At 53.5% G+C, this 20,255-nt stretch overlaps 1 protein-coding gene across 5 annotated transcripts in view; it reads left to right on the forward strand.

Moving 5' to 3' along the window:
- The window catches only part of CCAR1 (cell division cycle and apoptosis regulator 1), a 2,209,777-nt gene that overhangs the window by 535,480 nt on the left and 1,654,042 nt on the right, over positions 1-20,255 (forward strand). For all 5 annotated transcript variants that reach the window (XM_085603559.1, XM_085603560.1, XM_085603562.1 and 2 more), the window contains 2 exons: positions 3,469-3,583; positions 4,359-4,539. In XM_085603559.1, the coding sequence (XP_085459685.1) occupies positions 3,469-3,583; positions 4,359-4,539 (296 nt within the window). The remainder of the gene's footprint in view (positions 1-3,468; positions 3,584-4,358; positions 4,540-20,255) is intronic.

Here is a 20,255-nt window from a genome sequence, read left to right on the forward strand (position 1 = left end):
TGATTTCTGCTCAATGCTATCCATCACAGTTGAAGAAAACAAGCTGGCCCTTTCCTGCGAGTGCAAATCTTACAAAACAACAGCAACACAAATTAAATCTCTGAGAACAATTCCTGTGTGCACACAGACTCATGGTGTGATTCTAGGCACACAACAATTTTTGTTTGGCAATTTCAAAGCACATTTACTACTGTGGCAGAGTAAGTGATAATTACTATGGCAGCCTGACACATTTTCCTTATATTTTAGAGAGGCAGAAAAGAGCACATGTCCTAAAAGGTACTTGAGACCATCAGCATGTGTTTCAGGGTGAATGATTAGAGTAGAGCAAAGGAAATGAGCCTTGGTGACGTTGAATGTATTAGCATTACACACTGCTATCTAAAATACCACACAGAGCTGAGTAGTAAGCATGGGAGTGCAGGAGAAGCACCTGTCTGTGTGCTAAGAGCGTGCTTCTGGAGACCGATTATTGTCTGGTGCAAGACAGATCTGCATGGACGCTTGCACAACTGCATGAAGACTGCACAGATGTATGTAAGAGTACATGTGTGGTAAAGGTTAATTGGAATTTTCAACATTTAAAAACTACCTCACCCATTGCGGGAGTGGAAGTAAAATCTACCATGTTGATTTCAAATGTGTTAGCATTTGCCTCTCATTTGTGAGATAGTGATTTCTGCTCAATGCTATCCATCACAGTTGAAGAAAACAAGCTGGCCCTTTCCTGTGAGTGCAAATCTTACAGAAAAACAGCAACACAAAGTAAATCTCTGAGAACAATTCCTGTGTGCAGACAGACTCAAGGTGTGATTCTAGGCATAAAACAGTATTCCTGGGTGATACCAGTACACCCTAACTTATGGTGAAGACATACTCCATAATATCTGACATGTTCAAGGCAGTTAAATATCTTCCTTAACATAAAATGTAAAACACAACTTTAAAAGTGGAAGGAAAATGTACCGTGCTAATTTCAAATGTGTTAGCATTTGCCTCTCATTTGTGAGATAGTGATTTCTGCTGAATGCTAACCATCACAGTTCTTGAAAACAAGCTGCCCCTTTCCTGCGAGTGCAAGGCTAACAGAGCAAGAGCAACACAAATTAAATCTCTGACAACAATTCCTGTGTGCACACAGACACATGGTGTGATTCTAGGCACAAAACAGTATTTCTGGGTGATACCAATACACCTTAACTTATGGTGAAGACATACTCCATAATAACTGACATGTTCAAGGCAGTTAAATATCTTCCTTAACATAAAATGTAAAACACAACTTTAAAAGAAGAATCACATTTCTAATATTTTTATCCAAATACACCACATACATCCCCTCTCAAATTCATAACTCACCTTTTAAAAGTAGTTAGTTGAGAAAGAAATGTGCCACTCACACAGCAGATTATCAGAGCCAGAATCTCTGAACTGTACACCTCTCAGCAGAACCAGTAAATGGCAATGTTTCCATCTCTTTTTTCACACATATAGATGTTAACTTCAAATCACAGTGTTTCCCACATTTTTTCAAATGGAATCACACATTTCTATTGGTTGCAAATTTCAACCCTTTCCAAATGATCCCTTCCCCCAACATGACTTCTGCCTGCTACCATAGCAACAGGTCATGGAACACTGGTGCGAGCAGAGAGGTCAGAAGTTCAGCACACAATGTTTCAAATCCAAATAGCAAGAGTGCTTGACTTTTCAAACCTAACAGCAAATCCAAACTAATGTTCTGTGGGAACACATTTTTAAGAACCAATACAAAACATGCTTTTAATAATTTAAACATACAGCCTAGTTTTTACTGTTGAATGGTCTGAAACAGCCAATGATTTCTTTTTATTTCAAAAAAAGTATGTAAGCATCCATTTTACAACTATCTTTCTTTTCATATTGCCATTCTACTGAAAGACACCTTCTGAGTGCATCCAGATCTCCTTGGAAGATGTTCACAGTGTGGATTATAGGTCACAGCTATGTCTTCTGGAGTGAAAAGTTTGCAGAAAAAAGAGGTATTGTGAAAGATCTTGCTTTGCCAAATGTAGACATTAAATGGATTGGTCAGAGAGGGTTAAAGTGGCACCAATTAATGCCTTTGATGAAAACCTTTCTACATCTCCCACAGCCTAACCTTATTATTGTGCACTGTGGTGGAAATGACCTAGGCACTTTAACTGGCGTAGGTCTGGAAATGCTTATTAAGAATACCTTTGTGCAATTGATGTCACTTTTTCCACAAACTACCTTTGTATATTCTAATATATGCCAAAGGCAAAAGTGGAACTGGTCCAACCAACATTGTCCGCAGATTGACAAAGCAAGAAAGCACGTCAATAAGTCTGTTTCTGCTTTCCTCAGAGACTATGGTATGGGTTTTATATACCACAACAACTTGAGTTACAACATGCAAGGCATTTATAGAGGAGACGGTGTACATTTCAATGATGAAGGGAACAGAGTCTTCCTCTTGAACTTTAGACTCTGCATCGGTACTTACTTGTAGGTACAAAAAAACACTCAATAAACACAACGGCTCTTTTTAGAGCCAACCAACATCCAAACACTTAATCTTCTTTTTTAAATCTCGCGAATTTAAAAAAAAAATTACAATTTTTTTTTGGCCCTTCGGGGTCCCACTGTGACCCCCTGACAAACGCTAGGGGGTCAGGAACTCCCTACCCTGCCCCCTGTTCACGTTCTCCACCTTTCCTTTTCAGTGTGACAGACAAAATGGCGGCCGACACTTCCTGATTTCGACCGATTCGAATGTTTACAGAAATGTAACAACCAATCAGAATTTCGCTCGCGCACGTTAGGGTGCGCGCACCATGCGCTTTCGGTGCGCGCACGGTACGCGCTTATAGATATTTATATGCTTTTAAATGCTATTTCCTCAGGAACTACTGAACAGTTTGACACCAGACCTGCAAAAGGCACTTCCCTGACCTGAGGACTACCTCTTTGCCAAATTTCAAGTAATTCTGTTCAGCCGTTCGGGCTGTACCTTCGACTAAAGGTCCTATGGAAAAATGCATGGGGAAAAGGCGTTTTGGGACCCCCCTTTTTTCTCGGTCCCCGCTTGACGAATCACCCCCAGACTTTCAGGGTAGGAGCTGAGCGGAGCGCCCCATTTGTTTTGAAAATTTTGTGAGGATTCGTCAACCGGCGCCAAAGTTATTCAAAATAGAATTTTGAGATTTCCTATGGAAACACGAACCTAACTATAACTATCTACTGGCGACCGCCAGTAGATTATATATATATATATATATATATATATATATATATATATATATATATATATATATATATATATATATATATATATATATATATATATATATATAAAAAATTGTTAAAGCTATCGAAGATGTTGAACTGTATTCAAAGAGAAGTAACTTTTTATAGGTTTAGTAAAGGTTTTATAATTTGTTTTCTTCTCATAATTTTGCTTTCTAGTGCTGTCAAAGGAAAGACTCCTCAGGTTGGAGACAGAGTATTGGTAGAAGCAACATATAATCCTAATATGCCATTTAAATGGAATGCACAACGAATCCAAACTCTACCAAACCAGGTAAACGTACCAGTGTGTATCTCATTACATGTACCTCGGTGTCTGTTATGACCCGCTGTCATTGAGGACAAGAACACTTTCTGGTGGATTTTCATTTAACACCTTATCAAATAGATTGAGTAGCTCTTCTTTACAGTCTGTATTACCGGTAGTTAAAAATACATTTTTACCTTATGACTCAGAAGCAACTTCAGGGAAAGTTTCTAGACTTTTTCATTTGCTTCTGTGTAATACTTACAGAATGTGTTACGGTCTGTCATCTTATGTGTCGCAGGCCCAGATAAGACTGGAATATGATGTGGTCAGACAGACACTTGCAGAGCAAGTACCATACCTCAAACGGTGCCATCATTTGAGAATGCTCCAACATTGTCTTTAAAATATTATACATGGTCTACATGGAGGGAATTTTTGCTGTAGAGAGGTGGTAATGATAATCCATGCAGTGCAAACAACACAGAGTTGAAAAGCAGTCTTAATTACAAAAACCAGTATAGAGGACTGACTCAATTCAGTTATGCATACAGCTGTGCTGATGCACCCTGTGACTAGCAGCATCTTAATGTTTATACCTGTAGCCATGTAATGTATTGAAGGTTCGTGTTGTTTTAGTATATGTTAACCTAATTAGTGAATTGTTGTTTATTTGATTTGTTTTTGTAATGGTTTTAAATAACTGTAGAAATACATATTCATCATCATGTAGGTGTCCTTGACCTTAAATTAGTTTAATCATTCAGTCATTATCATTAGATTCACAATATATTCCTTGCAGAATCAGGCTCAACCTTTGTTGAAGACTCCAGCATCTGTACTCCAATCTATTTCACAGCAGGCTTTCAGCGTGCAGCCTCCTACACCACAACCCCAGACTATTTTACAGGCTCAGATGTCAGCCGCTACAATTGCACCTTTGCTGCACGCTCAACCTCCCACATTGTTACAGCAACAAAAAGGTATGCCATTTTTGTATGTTACCCACTTTTTATGTGATGTTCTGCAACGTTTGAGAGTTCATAGATTCTCATGCTTAGGTCAGCAGGGTCGGCTGGTGATGCGAGAAAACTGACAATGGTTTCACCCACATATAGTAAAAGAGAGACTCGAAGAAGGCTGGTGTGACAAGTTTAGACGGCGCAGCTGTCTGGTTTGCTAAAGACATCCTGGGGACATTAACCCCTTCGGTGCTCATGACGGAACGGTTCCGTCATGAGCCACGGTTGAGCTGTGCTCATGACGGAACCGTTCCGTCATGACCACGCCCGCGCAGAAAAGATCAGCACAGCAGGGGAATCCGTCCAGCATGGAAGGGGTTAAGAAAGTTGACCTAGGAATGCACTCCGCCCATTGCTTACCATTGGCTTTGTGGTTTGTTACTTACATTTGCTGGCTTTATTTGCTTTGGGCTATCCACTCGAGTTCGTCCCTCCCGTTGCCCAAACCTTGTTTACTGTATTTTCCCACAAACTCACTTTCTTTAAACAGGCCTTTAAATCTTGTTCTTATCTTGTCACATTTGCTGTACATTCAAAGACAGAGGTCAGATGTCAGGCTGTCTCTTCCAGGGAGCTTGCTATTTATTTTTCTTTCTCTAAATTCAAAGTGAGAGGATTTATGTGACAATCATGGTGGCCAGTGGGCGTCTGCTTGAGGAAGACTGTACAGGTGTTATTTGTTTTCTAGGACACAACAACATTTAAATGTTTGTAAATTAACTGTGCTGGCAATCAAATCAATACATTGGGTGATGACGTTTCCACACATTCTTGTTTGTGCGTATTGTACTTTTTTCAGTTAAACTATATGTAATGGTAATTTCAATTAAAGATGTGTTGTCTGTAATGGCAGTACACTACCATACCATGCATACTCAAAGTTACCCCACGCCACTCTACTCTGCACCACTTTCGCCACTGCACTCTTCTCTGCACCACTCCACTCTGCCTTTTTTTCTCTACCCCACACTACTCTAAATATGCACAACTGCACTCTACACCACTCTGCGACACACCACTGTATGACAACCTACTCTGCAACACTGCACTCTGTGCCAAAGCACTCTACACAACTTTACTCAAAACCAATGCACTGTACGCCAATCTACTCTGCACAAAGTCACTCTATGCCACTATACTATACACGACTGCACTCTACGCCACTCTATTCTACTCTTCGTCACTGCACTCTACACCACTTTATTCTACTCTGCACCCCTGTACTCTAAGCCACTCTACTCTGCGTCACTACACTCTACGCCGTTGCACTCCACGCCACTCTACTATGCACCACTGTACTGTATGACAGTATACTCTGCAACACTGCACTTTCTGCCACTCTACGTTATGCCACTCTGTCACTGAACTCTATGCCAATCCATTCTATGCCAATCTAATCTACTCTGCACTCTATAACACTGTACTCTGTACCACTGCCCTCTACACCACTACTCTGAAACAGTCCACTCTGCCTCTGCAGTCTACGCCACTCTGTTTCCCTTTGCACCAATCCACACCACTGCACTCTACACCACTTTACTCAAAACCAATACACTGTACGCCACTGCACTCTATGCCAATCTACTCTGCACCACTGCACTGTATGCCACTATACTGTACGCCTCTGCACTCTACGCCAAGCTACTCTACGCAATTGCACTCGCACTTTACTCTGCACCACTGTACTTCACTGCACTCTACACCCATGCCCTCTACGCCACTCTACTCTTCTCTGCAGCACTGCACTCTCTGCCACTGCAGTACACTCTCTGCCACTGAACTCTGTCACTCTACTCTGCGCCACTCTACGCCACTGCCCTCTACTTTGCACCATTCTATGCCACTCTTCTGCACTCTATGCCACTCTGATCTACTGTGCACCACTGCACTTCACACCACTTCACTCTATGCCTCTCTACTCTGCAAGTGCACGCTACCCGACTACTATGCACCATTGTGCTTTTCGCCATTGGTTCTGCTCCAATGCGCTGTATTCCACTGTGCTGTACACCACTGCACACTAATCTACACCACACTACTCCACACCACTCCACAACACTGCGCTCTACGCCAATGCACTCTACGCCTCTGCTCTATACCACTCCACTCTTTGCCACTCCACGCCAATTCACACTACTCTGAAACAATCTACTCTATGCCACTGCACTTTACGCCACTCTACTCTGTGCCACTCCATGACACTGTAATTAATGCTGTACTACTCTACACCACTGCACTCTACCCCACTACTCTGTGCCACTGCACTCTACCTTTGCACCATTCCACTCTGAAACAGTCTACTCTACACCACTCTGCACCTCTGCATTCTACACCCCTATACTCTACACCACTCTACACTGCACTCTACAAGACTTTACTTTAAACTATTGCACTCTACGCCAATTCACTCTACACCACTTTACTCAAACCACTGCACCCTATGTCACTGTACCTTGCCAGGTACTTTGCACTACTGCACTTTACGCCACTATACTCTACAACAGAGCTTTCCAAACTGTGTGTCCCGACACAGTACTGTGTCGCCTGCAAATGATGGGTGTGTCACGGGCACTTAGCACATAACTACTGCTAATTAAGAGGCATTTCTAGACATACTGCTCTATGGGGGACGGGCGATTCACAACAAAGCCTCATTAACAAGTAAATGGTCTTTTAAAGACCTGTGAAGTGCTCCGGAGCGGCTGTGTGTGTGCCCGGGAAGCTGGGGTGAGGTGACAGAGGGTGACAGAGGGAGATGGAGGGAGGAAGACAGAGGAAGGAAGATTGAGGGAGACAGACAGAGGAAGGGAGACAGAGGAAGGGAGACAGAGGAAGGGAGACAGAGGAAGGGAGACAGAGGAAGGGAGACAGAGGAAGGGAGACAGATGGAGGGAGACAGAGAGAGAGGCAGAGGGAGACAAACAGAGGGAGGAGGGCAACAGGGAGGGAGACAGAGAGGGAGGGAGGGAGACAGGGAGGGAGGGAGACAGGGAGGGAGGGAGACAGAGAGGGAGAGAGGGATGGAGACAGAGGGATGGAGACATAGGGAGACAGAGAGGGAGACAGAGGGAGGCAGAGGGGGAGGCAGAGGGGAGGCAGAGGGAGGCAGAGGGGGAGGCAGAGGGGGAGGCAGAGGGAGACAGGGAGGGAGACAGGGAGGGAGACAGGGAGGGAGACAGGGAGGGAGACAGGGAGGGAGACAGGGAGGGAGACAGGGAGGGAGACAGGGAGGGAGACAGAGGGATGGAGACAGACAATGGGAGACAGAGGGAGGGAGGGAGACAGACAGAGGGAGACAGTCAGGGAACGGGAGACAGAGAGAGAGGGAAACTGTGGGAGACCGAGAGAAAGGGAGAGAGAGGGAGGGATACAGAGGACTGGAGTCCGGGGTAGACAGAGCAAGGGAGACAGACATAGAAGGAGACAGAGAGAAGGAGACCGAGAGAAGGAGACAGAGAGAAGGAGACAGAGAGGGAGACAGAGAGAGGGAGACAGAGAGGGGAAGAGAGGGAGGGAGACAGAGGGAGGGAGAGAGACAGAGAGAGGGAGACAGAGAGAGGGAGAAAGAGGGTGACAGACGGAGGGTGACAGACGGAGGGTGACAGACGGAGGGTGACAGACGGAGGGTGACAGACGGAGGGTGACAGACGGAGGGTGACAGACGGAGGGTGACAGACAGAGGGTGACAGACAGAGGGTGACAGACAGAGGGAGACAGACAGAGGGTGACAGACAGAGGGAGACAGACAGAGGGAGACAGACAGAGGGAGACAGACAGAGGGAGACAGACAGAGGGTGACAGACAGAGGGTGACAGACAGAGGGTGACAGACAGAGGGTGACAGACAGAGGGTGACAGACAGAGGGTGACAGACAGAGGGAGACAGACAGAGGGAGACAGACAGAGGGAGACAGACAGAGGGAGACAGACAGAGGGAGACAGACAGAGGGAGACAGACAGAGGGAGACAGACAGAGGGAGACAGACAGAGGGAGACAGACAGAGGGAGACAGACAGAGGGAGACAGACAGAGGGAGACAGACAGAGGGAGACAGACAGAGGGAGAGAAGGAGACAGAGGGAGACAGAGGGAGACAGAGGGAGACAGAGGGAGGGAGACAGACAGAGGGTGACAGACAGAGGGTGACAGACAGAGGGTGACAGACAGAGGGAGACAGACAGAGGGAGACAGACAGAGGGTGACAGACAGAGGGTGACAGACAGAGGGTGACAGACAGAGGGTGACAGACAGAGGGTGACAGACAGAGGGTGACAGACAGAGGGAGACAGACAGAGGGAGACAGACAGAGGGAGACAGACAGAGGGAGACAGACAGAGGGAGACAGACAGAGGGAGACAGACAGAGGGAGACAGACAGAGGGAGACAGACAGAGGGAGACAGACAGAGGGAGACAGACAGAGGGAGACAGACAGAGGGAGACAGACAGAGGGAGACAGACAGAGGGAGAGAAGGAGACAGAGGGAGACAGAGGGAGACAGAGGGAGGGAGACAGACAGAGGGTGACAGACAGAGGGTGACAGACAGAGGGTGACAGACAGAGGGAGACAGACAGAGGGAGACAGACAGAGGGAGACAGACAGAGGGAGACCGATAGAGGGAGACCGATAGAGGGAGACCGATAGAGGGAGACCGATAGAGGGAGACCGATAGAGGGAGACCGATAGAGGGAGACAGATAGAGGGAGACAGAGGGCGGGAGACAGAGGGACGGAGACAGAGAGGGAGACAGAGTGGAAGGCAGAGAGGGAGGCAGAGGGAGACAGAGGGAGGGAGGGAGACAGAGGGGGGGAGGGAGGGAGACAGAGGGGGGGAGACAGAGGGGGGGAGACAGAGGGGGGGAGACAGAGGGAGGGAGACAGAGGGAGGGAGACAGAGGGAGGGAGACAGAGGGAGGGAGACAGAGGGAGGGAGACAGAGGGAGGGAGACAGAGGGAGGGAGACAGAGGGAGACAGACAGAGGGAGACAGACAGAGGGAGAGAAGGAGACAGAGGGAGACAGAGGGAGACAGAGGGAGGGAGACAGAGGCAGGGTGACAGAGGCAGGGTGACAGACGGAGGGTGACAGACGGAGGGTGACAGACCAGATAGAGGGAGGGAGGGAGACAGATAGAGGGAGGGAGGGAGACAGATAGAGGGAGGGAGGGAGACAGATAGAGGGAGGGAGGGAGACAGACAGAGGGAGGGAGGGAGACAGACAGAGGGAGGGAGGGAGACAGACAGAGGGAGACAGACAGAGGGAGACAGAGGAAGGGAGACAGAGGAAGGGAGACAGAGGAAGGGAGACAGAGGAAGGGAGACAGAGGAAGGGAGAGAGGGAAACCGTGGGAGACAGAGGAAGGGAGACATGGGGCGGGAGACAGAGAGGGAGACGGAGTGGAAGGCAGAGAGGGAGGCAGAGGGAGACAGAGAGGGAGGCAGAGGGGGAGACAGAGAGGGAGGGAGGGAGACAGATAGAGGGAGGGAGGGAGACAGATAGAGGGAGGGAGGGAGGGAGACAGATAGAGGGAGGGAGGGAGGGAGACAGATAGAGGGAGGGAGGGAGACAGATAGAGGGAGGGAGGGAGACAGATAGAGGGAGGGAGGGAGACAGATAGAGGGAGGGAGGGAGACAGATAGAGGGAGGGAGGGAGACAGATAGAGGGAGGGAGGGAGACAGATAGAGGGAGGGAGGGAGACAGATAGAGGGAGGGAGGGAGACAGATAGAGGGAGGCAGACAGAGGGAGGCAGACAGAGGGAGACAGACAGAGGGAGGCAGACAGAGGGAGGCAGACAGAGGGAGACAGACAGAGGGAGACAGACAGAGGGAGACAGACAGAGGGAGACAGACAGAGGGAGACAGACAGAGGGAGACAGACAGAGGGAGACAGACAGAGGGAGACAGACAGAGGGAGGGAGACAGAGGGAGGGAGACAGAGGAAGGGAGACAGAGGAAGGGAGACAGAGGAAGGGAGACAGAGGAAGGGAGAGAGGGAAACTGTGGGAGACAGAGGAAGGGAGACAGAGGAAGGGAGACAGAGGAAGGGAGACAGAGGAAGGGAGACAGAGGAAGGGAGACAGAGGAAGGGAGACAGAGGAAGGGAGACAGAGGAAGGGAGACAGAGGAAGGGAGACAGAGAAAGGGAGACAGAGAAAGGGAGACAGAGAAAGGGAGACAGAGAAAGGGAGACAGAGAAAGGGAGACAGAGAAAGGGAGACAGAGAAAGGGAGACAGAGAGACAGAGAAAGGGAGACAGAGAAAGGGAGACAGAGAAAGGGAGACAGAGAAAGGGAGACAGAGAAAGGGAGACAGAGAAAGGGAGACAGAGAAAGGGAGACAGAGAAAGGGAGACAGAGAAAGGGAGACAGAGAAAGGGAGACAGAGGGATGGAGTCCGGGGTAGACAGAGCGAGGGAGAGGGAGACAGATAGAGGGAGACAGATAGAGGGAGACAGATAGAGGGAGACAGATAGAGGGAGACAGATAGAGGGAGACAGAGGGAGAGAAGGAGACAGAGAGAGAGAAGGAGACAGAGAGAGAGAAGGAGACAGAGAGAGAGAAGGAGACAGAGCGAGGGAGACAGAGCGAGGGAGACAGAGGGAGGGAGACAGAGGGAGGGAGACAGAGGGAGGGAGACAGAGGGAGGGAGACAGAGGGAGGGAGACAGAGGGAGGGAGACAGAGGGAGGGAGACAGAGGGAGGGAGACAGAGGGAGGGAGACAGAGGGAGGGAGACAGGGAGGGAGACAGAGAGGGAGGGAGACAGAGAGGGAGGGAGACAGAGAGGGAGGGAGACAGAGAGGGAGGGAGACAGAGAGGGAGGGAGACAGAGAGGGAGGGAGACAGACGGAGTGAGTGAGACAGAGAGGGAGGGAGACAGACGGAGTGAGTGAGACAGAGACAGACCGAGAGAAACCGAGAGAGAGAGATGGAAAGAGAGATAGAGGGAGGGAGACAGAGGGAGGGGGACAGAAACCGACAGAGATAGAGCCAGACTGAGACAGGGACAGACAGAGACAGATAGAGGCAGAGACAGGGAAAGGGGCAGACAGATAGAGACAGACACAGAGAGAGAGAGAGACGGAGAGGGAGACAGAGGGAGGAGGGAGACAGAGGGAGGAGGGCAACAGAGGGAGGGAGACAGATGGAGGGAGACAGACAAGAGGGAGAGAGAGAGAGAGAGGGAGGCGGACAGAGGGAGACAGACAGTGAGTGAGACAGAGGGAGACAGAGAGACAGATAGAGAGATTGAGGGAGAGACAGAGAGGGTGGGAGACAGAGACAGAGACAGACAGAAATAGAGACACAGACAGACAGGGGCATTGGCAGACAGAGGCAGAGACAGACAGAGACAGACGGAGAGGGAGACAGAGGGAGGGAGACAGGGACAGGCAGAGGCAGAGACTGAGACAGACAGAGAGGCAGAGAGACTGAGAAGGAGAGGGAGACAACGGGAGAGAGCGAGAGGTAGAGGGAGATGGAGGGAGACAGAGGGAGAGAGAGAGAGGGAGACAGGGAGGGAGAGGGTGGGAGACAGAGGGAGATAGAGAGTGGGAGACAGAGGGAGGGAGGCAGAGGGAGGGAGTCAGATAAGATAGAGGGAAGGAGAGGGAGACAGACAGAGGGAGGGAGAGAGAGGGAGACAGAGAGGGGGAGAGAGGGAGACACAGGGAGACAGGGAGAGAGAGAGAGAGAGAAGAGAGGCAGAGGGAGACAGACAGAGGGGGAGGGAGACAGAGGGAGGGAGACAGAGTGATGAAAACAGGGAGACAGAGAGAGGGAGACAGATGGTGACAGACAGAGGGAGGGAGAGAGAGGGAGACAGACAGAGGGTGACAGAGGGAGGGAGAGGTAGGGAAACAGAGAGAGAGAGAGGGAGGCAGAGGGAGGGAGTCTGGTAAGACAGAGGGAAGGAGAGGGAGACAGAGGGAAGGAGAGGGAGACAGACAGAGGGAGACAGACAGAGGGAGACAGACAGAGGGAGACAGACAGAGGGAGACAGACAGAGGGAGACAGACAGAGGGAGACAGACAGAGGGAGACAGACAGAGGGAGACAGACAGAGGGAGACAGACAGAGGGAGACAGACAGAGGGAGACAGAGAGAGGGAGGGAGACAGACGGAGGGAGACAGACGGAGGGAGACAGACGGAGGGTGACAGACGGAGGGTGACAGACGGAGGGTGACAGACGGAGGGTGGCAGACGGAGGGTGGCAGACAGAGGGAGACAGACAGAGGGTGGCAGACAGAGGGAGGCAGACGGAGGGAGGCAGACGGAGGGAGGCAGACGGAGGGAGGCAGACGGAGGGAGGCAGACGGAGGGAGACAGACGGAGGGAGACAGAGGGAGGGAGACAGAGGGAGGGAGACAGAGGGAGGGAGACAGAGGGAGGGAGACAGAGGGAGGGAGACAGAGGGACGGAGACAGAGGGACGGAGACAGAGGGACGGAGACAGAGGGACGGAGTGGAAGGCAGAGGGAGACAGAGGGAGGGAGGGAGACAGATAGAGGGAGGGAGGGAGACAGACAGAGGGAGGGAGGGAGACAGACAGAGGGAGGGAGACAGACAGAGGGACGGAGATGGAGAGAGAGGGAAACCGTGGGAGACAGAGAAAGGGAGACAGAGGGAGGGAGACAGAGGGATGGAGTCCGAGGGAGACAGAGGGATGGAGTCCGAGGGAGACAGAGGGATGGAGACAGAGGGATGGAGTCCGAGGGAGACAGAGGGATGGAGACAGAGGGATGGAGTCCGAGGGAGACAGAGGGATGGAGACAGAGGGATGCAGTCCGAGGGAGACAGAGGGATGGAGACAGAGGGATGGAGACAGAGGGATGGAGTCCGAGGGAGACAGAGCGATGGAGACAGAGGGATGGAGTCCGGGGTAGACAAAGCGAGGGAGAGGGAGACAGATAGAGGGAGACAGATAGAGGGAGACAGATAGAGGGAGACAGATAGAGGGAGACAGATAGAGGGAGACAGATAGAGGGAGACAGATAGAGGGAGACAGATAGAGGGAGACAGATAGAGGGAGACAGATAGAGGGAGACAGATAGAGGGAGACAGATAGAGGGAGACAGATCGAGGGAGACAGATAGAGGGAGACAGATAGAGGGAGACAGAGAGAGGGAGACAGAGAGACAGAGGGAGAGAAGGAGACAGAGAGAGAGAAGGAGACAGAGAGAGAGAAGGAGACAGAGAGAGAGAAGGAGACAGAGAGAGGGAGACAGAGGGAGGGAGACAGAGGGAGGGAGACAGAGGGAGGGAGACAGAGAGGGAGGGAGACAGAGAGGGAGGGAGACAGAGAGGGAGGGAGACAGAGAGGGAGGGAGACAGAGAGGGAGGGAGACAGAGGGAGGGAGACAGAGGGAGGGAGGCAGACGGAGGGAGGCAGACGGAGGGAGGCAGACGGAGGGAGGCAGACGGAGGGAGACAGACGGAGGGTGACAGACGGAGGGTGACGGACGGAGGGTGACGGACGGAGGGTGACGGACGGAGGGTGGCGGACGGAGGGTGGCGGACGGAGGGTGGCGGACGGAGGGTGGCGGACGGAGGGTGGCGGACGGAGGGTGGCGGACGGAGGGTGGCGGACGGAGGGTGGCGGACGGAGGGAGGCGGACGGAGGGAGGCAGACGGAGGGAGGCAGACGGAGGGAGGCAGACGGAGGGAGGCAGACGGAGGGAGGCAGACGGAGGGAGGCAGACGGAGGGAGGCAGACGGAGGGAGGCAGACGGAGGGAGGCAGACGGAGGGAGGCAGACGGAGGGAGGCAGACGGAGGGAGGCAGACGGAGGGAGGCAGACGGAGGGAGGCAGACGGAGGGAGGCAGACAGGGCGGGAGGCAGACAGGGCGGGAGGCAGACAGGGCGGGAGGCAGACAGGGCGGGAGGCAGACAGGGCGGGAGGCAGACAGGGCGGGAGGCAGACAGGGCGGGAGGCAGACAGGGCGGGAGGCAGACAGGGCGGGAGGCAGACAGGGCGGGAGGCAGACAGGGCGGGAGGCAGACAGGGCGGGAGGCAGACAGGGCGGGAGGCAGACAGGGCGGGAGGCAGACAGAGGGGGAGAGAGGGCGGGAGACAGACAGAGGGGGAGAGAGGGCGGGAGACAGACAGAGGGGGAGAGAGGGCGGGAGACAGACAGAGGGGGAGAGAGGGCGGGAGACAGACAGAGGGGGAGAGAGGGCGGGAGACAGACAGAGGGGGAGAGAGGGCGGGAGACAGACAGAGGGGGAGAGAGGGCGGGAGACAGATAGAGGGGGAGAGAGGGCGGGAGACAGATAGAGGGGGAGAGAGGGCGGGAGACAGATAGAGGGGGAGAGAGGGCGGGAGACAGATAGAGGGGGAGAGAGGGCGGGAGACAGATAGAGGGGGAGAGAGGGCGGGAGACAGATAGAGGGGGAGAGAGGGCGGGAGACAGATAGAGGGGGAGAGAGGGCGGGAGACAGATAGAGGGGGAGAGAGGGCGGGAGACAGATAGAGGGGGAGAGAGGGCGGGAGACAGATAGAGGGGGAGAGAGGGCGGGAGACAGATAGAGGGGGAGAGAGGGCGGGAGACAGATAGAGGGGGAGAGAGGGCGGGAGACAGATAGAGGGGGAGAGAGGGCGGGAGACAGATAGAGGGGGAGAGAGGGCGGGAGACAGATAGAGGGGGAGAGAGGGGGAGAGAGGGCGGGAGACAGATAGAGGGGGAGAGAGGGCGGGAGACAGATAGAGGGGGAGAGAGGGGGAGAGAGGGCGGGAGACAGATAGAGGGGGAGAGAGGGCGGGAGACAGAGGGAGACAGATAGAGGGAGGCAGAGGGAGACAGATAGAGGGAGGGAGGGAGACAGATAGAGGGAGGGAGGGAGACAGATAGAGGGAGGGAGGGAGACAGAGGAAGGGAGGGAGGGAGACAGAGGAAGGGAGGGAGGGAGACAGATAGAGGGAGGGAGGGAGACAGAGGAAGGGAGGGAGGGAGACAGAGGAAGGGAGGGAGGGAGACAGAGGAAGGGAGACGGGGAGAGAGAGGGAAACCGTGGGAGACAGAGAAAGGGAGACAGATAGAGGGGGAGAGAGGGCGGGAGACAGAGGGACGGAGACAGAGAGGGAGACGGAGTGGAAGGCAGAGAGGGAGGCAGAGGGAGACAGATAGAGGGAGGGAGGGAGACAGATAGAGGGAGGGAGGGAGACAGATAGAGGGAGGGAGGGAGACAGATAGAGGGAGGGAGGGAGACAGATAGAGGGAGGGAGACAGACAGAGGAAGGGAGACAGAGGAAGGGAGACAGAGGAAGGGAGACAGAGGAAGGGAGACAGAGGAGGAAGGGAGACAGAGGAGGAAGGGAGACAGAGGAGGAAGGGAGACAGAGGAGGAAGGGAGACAGAGGAGGAAGGGAGACAGAGGAGGAAGGGAGACAGAGGAGGAAGGGAGACAGAGGAGGAAGGGAGACAGAGGAGGAAGGGAGACAGAGGAGGAAGGGAGACAGAGGAGGAAGGGAAACCGTGGGAGACAGAGAAAGGGAGACGGAGAGAGAGGGAAACCGTGGGAGACAGAGAAAGGGAGACGGAGAGAGAGGGAAACCGTGGGAGACAGAGAAAGGGAGACAGAGAAAGGGAGACAGAGAAAGGGAGACAGAGGGATGGAGTCCGGGGTAGACAGATAGAGGGAGACAGAGGGATGGAGTCCGGGGTAGACAGATAGAGGGAGACAGATAGAGGGAGACAGATAGAGGGAGACAGATAGAGGGAGACAGATAGAGGGAGACAGATAGAGGGAGACAGAGGGAGAGAAGGAGACAGAGGGAGAGAAGGAGACAGAGGGAGAGAAGGAGACAGAGGGAGAGAAGGAGACAGAGGGAGAGAAGGAGACAGAGGGAGAGAAGGAGACAGAGGGAGAGAAGGAGACAGAGGGAGAGAAGGAGACAGAGGGAGAGAAGGAGACAGAGAGAGAAGGAGACAGAGGGAGGGAGACAGAGGGAAGGAGACAGAGAGGGAGGGAGACAGAGAGGGAGGGAGACATAGAGGGATGGAGACAGAGAGGGATGGAGACAGAGAGGGATGGAGACAGAGAGGGATGGAGACAGAGAGGGATGGAGACAGAGAGGGATGGAGACAGAGAGGGATGGAGACAGAGAGGGATGGAGACAGAGAGGGATGGAGACAGAGAGGGATGGAGACAGAGAGGGATGGAGACAGAGAGGGATGGAGACAGAGAGGGATGGAGACAGAGAGGGATGGAGACAGAGAGGGATGGAGACAGAGAGGGATGGAGACAGAGAGGGATGGAGACAGAGAGGGATGGAGACAGAGAGGGAGGGAGACAGAGAGGGAGGGAGACAGAGAGGGAGGGAGACAGAGAGGGAGGGAGACAGAGAGGGAGGGAGACAGACGGAGGGAGGGAGACAGACGGAGGGAGGGAGACAGAGACAGACCGAGAGAAACAGAGAGAGAGAGATGGAGAGAGAGAGATGGAGAGAGAGGGAGGGAGGGAGACAGAGGGAGGGGGACAGAAACCGACAGAGATAGAGCCAGACTGAGACTGAGACAGGGACAGACAGAGACAGATAGAGGCAGAGACAGGGACAGGGGCAGACAGATAGAGACAGACACAGAGAGAGAGAGACGGAGAGGGAGACAGAGGGAGGAGGGAGACAGAGGGAGGAGGGCAACAGAGGGAGGGAGACAGATGGAGGGAGACAGACAAGAGGGAGAGAGAGAGAGAGGGAGGTGGACAGAGGGAGAAAGAGGGAGACAGACAGTGAGTGAGACAGAGGGAGACAGAGAGACAGATAGAGGGAGGGAGAGACAGAGAGGGTGGGAGACAGAGACAGACAGAAATAGAGACACAGACAGACAGGGACATTGGCAGACAGAGGCAGAGACAGACCGAGACAGACGGAGAGGGAGACGGAGGGAGACAGGGACAGGCAGAGGCAGAGACTGAGACAGACAGAGAGGCAGAGAGACTGAGAAGGAGAGGGAGGCGGAGGGAGACAGCGGGAGAGAGCGAGAGGTAGAGGGAGATGGAGGGAGACAGAGGGAGAGAGAGAGGGAGACAGGGAGGGAGAGGGAGGGAGACAGAGGGAGATAGAGAGAGGGAGACAGAGGGAGGGAGGCAGAGGGAGGGAGTCAGATAAGATAGAGGGAAGGAGAGGGAGACAGACAGAGGGAGGGAGAGAGAGGGAGACACAGGGAGACAGAGGGAGAGAGAGAGAGAGAAGAGAGGCAGAGGGAGACAGGCAGAGGGAGACAGACAGAGGGGGAGGGAGACAGAGGGAGGGAGACAGAGTGATGAAAACAGGGAGACAGAGAGAGGGAGACAGATGGTGACAGACAGAGGGAGGGAGAGAGAGGGAGACAGAGGGTGACAGAGGGAGGGAGAGGTAGGGAAACAGAGAGAGAGGGAGGCAGAGGGAGGGAGTCTGGTCAGACAGAGGGAAGGAGAGGGAGACAGAGGGAGACAGACAGAGGGAGACAGACCGAGGGAGACAGACCGAGGGAGACAGACCGAGGGAGACAGACCGAGGGAGACAGACCGAGGGAGACAGACCGAGGGAGACAGACCGAGGGAGACAGACCGAGGGAGACAGACCGAGGGAGACAGACCGAGGGAGACAGACAGCGGGAGACAGAGGAAGAGAGACAGAGGGAGAGAGACAGAGGGAGAGAGACAGAGAGGGGGAGACCGAGGGAGAGAGACCGAGGGAGAGAGACCGAGGGAGAGAGACCGAGGGAGAGAGACCGAGGGAGAGAGACCGAGGGAGAGAGACCGAGGGAGAGAGACCGAGGGAGAGAGACCGAGGGAGAGAGACCGAGGGAGAGAGACCGAGGGAGAGAGACCGAGGGAGAGAGACCGAGGGAGAGAGACCGAGGGAGAGAGACCGAGGGAGAGAGACCGAGGGAGAGAGACCGAGGGAGAGAGACCGAGGGAGAGAGACCGGGGGAGAGAGACTGGGGGAGAGAGACTATGGGAGAGGGAGACAGGCAGAGGGAGACAGGCAGAGGGAGACAGGCAGAGGGAGACAGGCAGAGGGAGACAGACCGAGAGGGAGACGGAGAGAGAGGGAGACGGAGAGAGAGAGAGGGAGACGGAGAGAGAGAGAGGGAGACGGAGAGAGAGAGAGGGAGACGGAGAGAGAGAGAGGGAGACGGAGAGAGAGAGAGAGGGAGACGGAGAGAGAGGGAGACGGAGAGAGAGGGAGACGGAGAGAGAGGGAGACGGAGAGAGAGGGAGACGGAGAGAGAGGGAGACGGAGAGAGAGGGAGACGGAGAGAGAGGGAGACGGAGAGAGAGGGAGACGGAGAGAGAGGGAGACGGAGAGAGAGGGAGACGGAGAGAGAGGGAGACGGAGAGAGAGGGAGACGGAGAGAGAGGGAGACGGAGAGAGAGGGAGACGGAGAGAGAGGGAGACGGAGAGAGAGGGAGACGGAGAGAGAGGGAGACGGAGAGAGAGGGAGACGGAGAGAGAGGGAGACGGAGAGAGAGGGAGACGGAGAGAGAGGGAGACAGAGAGAGAGGGAGACAGCGAGAGAGGGAGACAGCGAGAGAGGGAGACAGCGAGAGAGGGAGACAGCGAGAGAGGGAGACAGAGAGAGAGGGAGACAGAGAGAGAGGGAGACAGAGAGAGAGGGTGACAGAGAGAGAGGGAGACAGAGAGAGAGGGAGACAGAGAGAGAGGGAGACAGAGAGAGAGGGAGACAGAGAGAGAGGGAGACAGAGAGAGAGGGAGACAGAGAGAGAGGGAGACAGAGAGAGAGGGAGACAGAGAGAGAGGGAGACAGAGAGAGAGGGAGACAGAGAGAGAGGGAGACAGAGAGAGAGGGAGACAGAGAGAGAGGGAGACAGAGAGAGAGGGAGACAGAGAGAGAGGGAGACAGAGAGAGAGGGAGACAGAGAGAGAGGGAGACAGAGAGGGGGGGAGACAGAGGGAGAGAGGAAGACAGAGGGAGAGAGGAAGACAGAGGGAGAGAGGAAGACAGAGGGAGAGAGGAAGACAGAGGGAGAGAGGAAGACAGAGGGAGAGAGGAAGACAGAGGGAGAGAGGAAGACAGAGGGAGAGAGGAAGACAGAGGGAGAGAGGAAGACAGAGGGAGAGAGGAAGACAGAGGGAGAGAGACAGAGGGACAGAGAGAGGGAGACAGAGGGATGAAAACAGGGAGACAGATGGCAACAGACAGAGGGAGACAGACAGACAGAGGGAGGGAGACAGACAGACAGAGGGAGGGAGACAGACAGACAGAGGGAGGGAGACAGACAGACAGAGGGAGGGAGACAGACAGACAGAGGGAGGGAGACAGACAGACAGAGGGAGGGAGACAGACAGACAGACAGAGGGAGGGAGACAGACAGACAGAGGGAGGGAGACAGACAGACAGACAGAGGGAGGGAGACAGACAGACAGAGGGAGGGAGACAGACAGACAGAGGGAGGGAGAGAGACAGAGGGAGGGAGACAGAGGGAGAGAGACAGAGGGAGAGAGACAGAGGGAGAGAGACAGAGGGAGAGAGACAGAGGGAGAGAGACAGAGGGAGAGAGACAGAGGGAGAGAGACAGAGGGAGAGAGACAGAGGGAGAGAGACAGAGGGAGAGAGACAGAGGGATAGAGACAGAGGGAGACCGGCAGAGGGAGACCGGCAGAGGGAGACCGACAGACAGAGGGAGAGAGAGACACAGAGGGAGAGAGACAGAGGGAGACCGGCAGAGGGAGGGAG

The sequence above is a fragment of the Triturus cristatus genome, chromosome 1_2 (genome assembly GCF_964204655.1).
Source record: "Triturus cristatus chromosome 1_2, aTriCri1.1, whole genome shotgun sequence".
Classification (NCBI taxonomy): domain Eukaryota; kingdom Metazoa; phylum Chordata; class Amphibia; order Caudata; family Salamandridae; genus Triturus; species Triturus cristatus.